This window comes from Dinoponera quadriceps, unplaced genomic scaffold (assembly GCF_001313825.1).
Source record: "Dinoponera quadriceps isolate SergipeBrazil2010 unplaced genomic scaffold, ASM131382v1 scaffold654, whole genome shotgun sequence".
Classification (NCBI taxonomy): Eukaryota; Metazoa; Arthropoda; class Insecta; order Hymenoptera; family Formicidae; genus Dinoponera; species Dinoponera quadriceps.
In genome coordinates, this window is record NW_014554745.1 from 165,793 (window position 1) to 174,617 (window position 8,825).

General features: G+C 42.2%; 1 protein-coding gene across 1 annotated transcript; it reads left to right on the forward strand.

The window, feature by feature from the left end:
- The first annotated feature begins 65 nt into the window (after positions 1–65).
- On the forward strand, positions 66–6,357 carry LOC106741244. Its single transcript, XM_014613029.1, has 2 exons — positions 66–120; positions 3,686–6,357. Exons 1-2 carry the CDS (start codon positions 100–102, stop codon positions 4,526–4,528), a joined length of 864 nt encoding a protein of 287 aa, XP_014468515.1. The 5' UTR covers positions 66–99; the 3' UTR covers positions 4,529–6,357.
- The last annotated feature ends 2,468 nt before the right edge of the window (positions 6,358–8,825 follow it).

Genomic DNA, 8,825 nt, shown 5'->3' on the forward strand with positions numbered 1-8,825 from the left:
AGTAAGGTATATGAGGGCCTCAGTCCGAGCAATCGCCGGTACTCTAGCCTCGCTGCCTACTTACATTCACACACACTAACACAACCACCGCCGGGACACATGATGCACACCCTCGTGACGGTACGTATCTAAGTGCACCATCATCATCGTCACCATCATCATCAGCGTCACCGTCGTCGCCATTCTTCCTTCTCTTCGTGATCGTCCAACGACTCTCTCTGCCAAAAGCGCCTTCGAGCGAGCGAGCGAGCGAAAGGCGAGGAAGGAAATCGCGTGTGATGTGATTGAAATGTGGCTGTGACCAGTGCATATCCGTATTGTGAGCGCGACGGCACCCACGTCGGGGAATCGACGTCCACGTAAACGCCTTCCGAGGAACTCGTTCTGTTCTTATCTCAATTACATCTCCTTTTGTTACTCTCGGCAGATTCGTGTCTCTTAACTTTCCACCCATCACATTTCTGTGAACAATTGCGGCGAACAAAATCTGGCTTGTGGAATCGCTACAGGTATAATTATGATCACCGTGATGAAAGTTCGCGGGCGATTTGTCGCAGAAATCGTGCCAAATTGTCGTGGTATCGTTAACGGAATGATTTTAAAAAACAATCGTGGAGGATCGGGAAATTTTCTTTTCTGTCAGGGACAATGCCGGTCGGCCTATCGTCGATTCTTAGCGAGGTTTTGCGTCGATTTGTTAAACGATTCATTTTGTTGATCGATTCCGACCGATCCGCCCTGGGATGAACATCAAGTTGCCGCGGTAAGAAACGGCAAGTCAAGACGGCGTCAAACGCGCACGAGTCGTGTTGCGCAATAGCCCCATGATCCCGTTTTCTACTTTCTTCGACGTTGCGGAAAAATTTATTAAGGTTTCACCTATTATGACGCGCCAGCGGCGTTTATTTTTATATCACGCTCGCCAGCCCGGCGGAAAGAAGGTTACATAATTCGTTATGATCGAGCGCGGTCGCGTGCGATGGCCGGCGAGAGTATAAACGGCTCGCTTGGTGCAGGTCGCACCAGCGTCAGTTCACTTTTAAACCATAGTTAGTTAACCCCTGACCGTGTGGCCACGCGCCCAGTTTCTTTTCTCCCTTCATTTTTCTTTCTGCTTTTCTCCTGTATTTTTTGTCTCGCGCGAATCATGTACAATATTTCAAAACATGTCGTAATATTAAATTAAATGCAAAATTAAATTTTACATAATACAAACCTGAATTTGAACAAAAATTTGCTTTTAATTAAATTTTAATGTAATTATTAATATAACAATTAATTAACAAAATAGATATATATAAATTTTTTAATTATATATTTTAATGTAACTATTAAAGTAGCAATTAATATAAAATTAATTTAAACTTAAAAATTAAACCTGAATACAATTATTAATGTAACAATAAATATGAAATTAAATTTTACACGATCTAAAGTTAAAATTAAATAAAGAAAATAGGAGAAGTGTGGTTTAATTATTTAAGCTTGCTCTATGAAGAATAGGAGAAATAATTGAAAAAAAATCACGAGTCGGGATAGTTGCGAATCGGCAATGAGCAAATACCTGTTTCCATTTAATAGCTACCGTAGAGATTTGTACAGCGGATTACCGATGGAGCACACGTGAAGATAGAAATACGACGAAAACAGCTAAACATCAAGAAACTGGGGAATCAATTAACAGCCGGTTCAGTTAATCGGAGTCGATTAATCGGCAAGTCGCCGGTTCAAGCAGCCTGCATTTCCGACGTATCACGTTCGAGATCAATCGAAACCGCAGGAAGCATACTATGCAAATCGAGCGAATTCATTAATTATCCCCGTTAATTTTAGCATCGGCACGTGTTTATAGTCGCGGAGGTGAATGCGGAACGCGTACACGTACGGTTACACGTGAGCGAGCGCGATTAATAACGTTGTTTATTGACTCTCCGTTCCGCGAGTTCGTTCCGCGACGCGAAACCCGTTGCGACAGTAACGGGCAAACGCGGGATCCAATACCTTCCCCTCCATCGAGTTATGCACGGCTTATTCTAAATTGTGTCGCAACGCGATCGCGTCTAGCGGTTAAGGTTCCATCGTCGGATAGCTTTAAGTTCACGCGCCACCGCGCTGTGTGACCTCACACAATTGCATTTCACCGGGTTAACGGTTCATAATTCCGTGACAAGCACCCTGCGCCACTCGTACGGAAAGATATTCTGCTTTATTTCGTATTGAACCTTGAAGTTCTTTGCAAAAACGCAACGGATTGCAGTCACCAGACGTAAAAATCGCGCAATCTCAGCGAGACTGAAACGGGGAGAATTCCTAAAATGTCCACACAGAAAAAAGTGCTGGACTCAAGTAAATAATTACTCCGATACTCCGCAACAAATTTTTACTTGGATCAAATAATGCTTACTTGATCCAAGTATATTTTCCGAGTGAATTATCCAAAATATATTTATTTGAGCTAAGTAAAATTTATTTCATTCAAGCAAAAATTTGCTAAGGAATATTGGAATAACTGCTTACTTAAATCTAGCACTTTTTTTCGTGCACTGAGAAGAAAGTACTTAGAAATTTATTCGCGGATATGAAGTTTATTTCACAGAAATATTATTTCTTAATTTCATATAAACCTCATTTCTCTGAAATGAACCTTATATCTCACAAATAAATTTTTAAGTACGTTTTTCTCAGTGTGTTATCGTTAACTATTCAGACAACATAATGTCTAAAATTGGAACATATGACATCCGAAAGACATCTTAATGATTCTTACGTGCAATTTTCTTAACTTTATCTCGCGGTAAAGCAGAAAAATGATTGGCCCATTTTCAATCATTGAGAGAACTCATACTTNGTAATTACCTGTTTTTCAACCTCTCAAATCAAGCTACATTTTTATCAATTTAAATATATTTTAATAGCTTGTAGTAAAACTTGCTTGAACGCAGTAATGCCTTAATTTTTAAATAAATTATTAAAAATATAAGTGTAAAATAGTTCTAAATTTAAGAGAATATTTATATTAGAACTATGTAACACTTTTTTTTCTATTAAAAAGTTTTAGTGGTTCCAAATTTCCATTTTTCTATCAAATAAATACTTTTAAAAATAAATTCTAATATTCTCAATATTATCAACTTAATACTTGTCATAATTTTTTCAACATATACTCGTATAAGTAAATGTCTACTTATACAAAGGAAATGTTGTATTATATACAGTCAATTATATTTCTACTTACTATATTACGTACTACATATTACGTATTATATATTACTTACATACTATATATTACATATTAGTATATGTTATTACACTATTACATAATCCTAAATATTGGCCAAGAAGTATCGAAATAACCATTTCACTGGGATCAAGTAAATATTACTTAAACGGCGGCGCTTTTTGGAACTTTTTTTTTCAGAGCATACAACTTGCTATAATAAACATGTTCTGTGATTCTTAAAATTGCTACCAGTGAAGCCGAAAGCTCGGCGATAGTACGAAACTCGTTGCTGAAATGAGAACATAGCCGCCTAAAAATGCGTTTAACAAGCCGTGACTAAAAATTAGAGTCGAAACAGCCACATCACGTAATACACGAGCGGGGTCGCTGGCCGCGCGTGCAATAATCAGCATGCGAAAGGCACGATTTCGAGCGAAAAGAACTGACGGCATTTCCCTGTTCCAGGTAGCCGTGGTGCTCACCGCGTTGCTGGCGGTGTCGGCGCAGCAGTACCAGCGGCCCGGCAGCAATTACGTCGACGATTACGCGCAGTACGACTCGCAGGGTCCGAGCCAGCCTAGCCCGCGCAGCTACGCGCCGAACGACGTGCCGTCCCGACAAGCGGCGGCGCCGGAGAACCCGAAGCCGACGGCGCCGGTCGCGATCCTGAAGCAGATCAATCGCCACAATGAGGACGGTTCGTACACGTACGGCTTCGAAGGCGCGGACGGCTCCTTCAAGATCGAGACGAAGCTGCCGACCGGCGACGTCAGGGGCAAGTACGGCTTCGTCGACGACACTGGCAAGGTCCGCGTGGTCGAGTACGGCGCGAACCAGTACGGCTTCCAACCCGCCGGCGAAGGCATCACCGTCGCCCCGCCGACCTTGATCGACGAAACCACCAACAAGGACGGTGTTCAGATTCAGGAACAGGATTACGATTATCAGCAACAACAGCCACAACAGCAGGCACCTCGTCCAGCCTACAGACCCCAACAACAGGCGCACACCCAAGCTGTGTACGCACCTGCGCAGGTAGCTCCGAGCAGACCCGCTCTTCCGAAATCGCCCATCTTCACGCCGGCCGCACCGGCACCGCGGAATCCGGGCTACGACGAGCCAGCGCCGAGTTCCCAGCTTTATAATCAGGGACCGGCACAGTTCAGCCCGGCGCCGGACCAGGAGCGCCGCTCTCAGCCGCAGCCGCGCAGCGGAGCAGGCGGTATCCTGGATCAACTTGCCAGGGACTACGCCTTGCCTCAGGGAGTCGCACCGCCGCTACACGACATCAGCTTTGGCTATTACTAGATCGTCTCTAGTCCCGTGTCCAGCGGAGAATGTGAGAGAGAGAGAAAGACAGCCTGAGCTCAGTCGACGATCTCGGGAGATCCTAGAGTCTATGACAATTCTTGTAGGAAGTACTCCGCATAGAGAATATTTTACGGTCTAATTGCGATCTGGTCCGACATCTCAAAATAATTATGGATTCTACTCTGTTGGAAAAACATCAGGTGAGAATCTATACAGGAAATCCATATGGAATCCCACGATTGTCTCTAAGGATTTGGATCTCAAAATCCAGGTCTTAGGTATCAATCTACGTGAATTTTGAATATTCCATATGGAGTTTTCTTGGATTTCCACCTGGAAGTTTTTAACAGAATAATTCGGAGATCTACGTAGATTCTGGTTAGAAGCGTCGAGCTTCAAATATACTATTCACAGTGGGAGACATAAGCAGACCTATTTGGTCGCCTCCAATGTTTTTCTAAAGACTTTTCCGGTTACCTGCTATTTCACAACTTATAGTTTGAACAAATTATACGAAATGCTTTAAGTATTTACACACTGAGAGAAATACCTCGGATATCAGAACAAAAATTCACCTGTTATTCGATGACCTAACAGGAAAACAGATCCATCCGTTACTATTGCAAATCATTCATCAATATTCATCATTTTAACTATACACATCGATACAAACCATATTTGTTCTTGCCTACTCGTTCCCAAGCAACACGTAAACGTTCGAAGAACGTCCGCTTTACGTTCACTTGGTTTGGTTATATTCAAACAAAGTGGCATTTTTGCTACATAAGATATGTATTAAAGGTTCTAAAACGTATGTTCTTCGGACGTTCCCACTTTGTTTGAATATAACCAAACCAAGTGAACGTAAAGCGAACGTTCCTCGAACGTTTATGTGCTACTTGGGATCACATGCGTTCCCAAGATGGACTCATTTCTTGTCACTATATCTACAAACCATATGTGTTACAAAGAACCGATGACTTACATTAACAAAACTTTTCTCTCAGTATACTTTATAAGCATACACACGCTATGCGCGCGCTATTAAACATAGTAACATTAAAAATATAACCTTGTTTGTTGACCTCCTAATCTGATATTCGGTCAAACTGTCACTCAGCATCGCAGAAAAGACCCCGTTGAAAATTTCCAGGTGGACTCCCTTAGAAGAACATGAGAATCCATCGACATTTATATAGGAAATTCAAACTCCAAATTGGAAATTCATATAGGAATCCATGGAAATTCACATAGGAATCTATTTTTGGACCAAATCTCCAAAAGCAATCATGAGATCCCATATGGATTCCCACCTGGTTTTTTCCGCCAGGAGAGGCTACTCATGTTTGGGACAAGAATGGAATTTCCAATTGGTATCGTAACGGGATAATCTATCTTGGCACAACGTTGGATGTTCTAATCAGAATTTATACTACATATCTAGGAAAATTTAGGAAAATTTCTCTGCGGAAAGTACTTTCTCAATCCGTGTCATTGTAAATTCGTTTGACTTATACGTGGCCAAGAACTCTGCGTCCCCGCGAGCGTCGCGATTGATCCCAGACTCGTCTACGTCCCGGAGCGTGTTGGTCTTGTATTCTATCTATAAATGGGACGAAATGGAACATCCCGATTAATGATTATCCCGGCGTGGTTGTGACGTGGCCCATTTTTCCCGACAGCCGGCCATATCGCGATCAAAATTTGTCGCAAATAGACCGAAGTCGGAAGTCGCAAATCGAAAGCTGACACACTCCGTTTCGTCCGTGTGATGCAACCGTTTATTTAATTATTATATAAATTTATGAATTAAATCCCCCCCCCCCCCCCCCCCCCCCNATTAGAATTGTACATCTGAGGGACGTTAGAGTAGACAAACGCGATAGATCTCATCTTTTCCATATTGCATCCATCATCAGCGATGAACTATCATTAATCAATCGGTAGCAAAATACAAAACTGACAAATGATGATGAGGATCAATTCGCCGCAATACAAACGGACGAAACGGATCTTTAGCTTTACCACCTGTATTCATTTTCATGAAACGGAATAAGAAAGTTTGCCCGAGACAATCTGAAAGCGAGAAATGCCGATTTTCTCTTCAACAACTCGAGCGCCAACATTCGACTTCTTACTTCGACCATGATTACTTCTTGCGGGCGTTCGACCGAGCTAGAAAATTTGATGTCACCCTCTTACCGATCATCGAGATTATCGTTACGCGTATCATGATCTATCGGGAAAAATCGTTCGTGCTCGGCTCTGCAGATGCGACGCGACGACCGGATGACAGCGGGAGCTTTAAAACTGTTCTGTGAAAAGAAGAATGTAAATAAAATTTCTCATCCGCCTCTTTTTCCCGGTGGTCGGCCGTTTTTGCTCTAGAAAAACGCCCTGAGAATTCGGGCACCGTTGTTCGCGAAGCAACCGCACGTTTGCGACAGGGTTTCGCGTGAGCGCAATGTAAATTGTGAGCGCGCTCGCTATTGTAATTAGATTATTGTAAGGTAATTCGAGTGGAATAAAGCGAGGCCAATACTAAATTCTCTGCTGCCTACTGCGGAATACGCAAAATTCCACCCGTGCGATGACGGTGCGCAATAAAATTTCCCGATTTCACCTCTTCAATTACGCTCGTTAGGCGTAAAGGTGTTCCCTATACTCGTGCACGTTTACGTTGAACGCACGAGGGAACGCTTCCGCCTGAACGTGGTAATTTACGCTCGATTCTAAGTTACCAGATTGTCCTTCGCATTTACAAACGCGGCGAGACAAGACCCTAATTGATTTCGCGCGTCAAAATATCACGCGTTTGATTGCGTCATATTTTAAACAACGATCCGACACTCGACGTTAATACTTCTCCTTGTCTAATCGCTCACATCTCAACCGGATCTCCAGATTGCTTCGAGCTAATATCATATTAACTTTTCCAATGATTAGTTTACAGTGTTGCTCACCGAGTCAATTCAACCGAGCGCTTCGTGTAATCAGACGAAAGTTCGCCTCGAAGCCGCTTTGAGATTCTGTTTCGCAATGTCGCCTTTTTTCTCTGCACGCTTCCGTTTATTACGCGCAAGAATGATTCAACAACGCCTATTGCGCGGCAACCAAAGTCACATTCTTGCAAAAACGGCTGCTCGCGCATTCGCGATCTTATCGTTCCTTTTTGCGGCCTCTAAAGATTACGAAATTGCACGCGCGGAGAGACGGGGATCATTCTCGGTTTTCTCACGGGATTAATCCTGTGCGTAACGAAATTTTGTCCTTTATCCTCTCTACACGATCGCTTGCCAAAATCGCCTTGTTCTCTCACGCTTCTCGTCGTTCCCTCGCGGTTACGCCATAACGACGACTTAGCAGGTATCTCAGCAAATTTGTCCGTCACTTTCAGAAATATCCGTCACAATCGGAACTCGTTGCATCGAACAAAGGAGTTCTACTTTCGTTCGGAAAGTCTCAAGGTGAGCGAGCCGGTACTACATTTTTCTCTCGGTGTGCTAAATATCTATCCTCAAAAGTTTACCACGACCGGTTTAACGGAAAAGTCTCGCGCGCTATGTGAACCATTAGGTATTCCGAACTCTCGGTAGAATGCGCGACCTTGCTGGCTTCGCGGTTTTTTCCTCGTGTCGTTCCTTCCGGTAACTTTTGCAACGAATGGCCAGAAATAAATCTGCGCAAAACAGATTTGATTGACGCCTTCCTTTCCCATTTATTACCATCACTTTGTCATTAGTTATGTATCACGGTTATCCACTACGATATTAAAACATGCGTTCCTACATGCATGACCCGCATTGTTTCATATTGACATTGAGAGAAAAAAATATCCGAAAAATAAAAAAATATCTATTCGGTGGATATATTAATGATATATTTATTAAAAATGTGAAATATGTTAAATTTAACACAAAATTTTTTATTGTGCAGAATTTTAATTACATTTTGAATAAATTTGATGCTTATGGTTGTTGATACGTTAATCTTATGATACATTTACGGACATATAAAAATAATACTTGAAACAAGTAATATTTATTTTTGAATGGAGTATTTATTTTCCTGTATGCTCCTACCGAATATTTCAGAAATATTTTCAGAAATATTTTTTATTCCTTGGATACATTTTTCTCAGTGTACGTCATCAATGAATACTTTTGGAGTGACTTTCATCCCTCGGTTTCTTAATGTCGTTTTGACGCGTATAATATCCTCGCTTACTTTTGCTTGTATTGCACATTTCAGAGCCATGTTCGAGGACGCATGACAAATTTTCTCTCTCTCTCTC

Excerpts from the sequence above, each read along its gene's own strand:
- LOC106741244 (XM_014613029.1), top strand. The coding sequence starts at position 100 with ATGATGCACACCCTCGTGACG. Across the intron at positions 121-3,685 it reads TGATGCACACCCTCGTGACG|GTAGCCGTGGTGCTCACCGC; the intron begins GTACGTATCTAA and ends TCCCTGTTCCAG.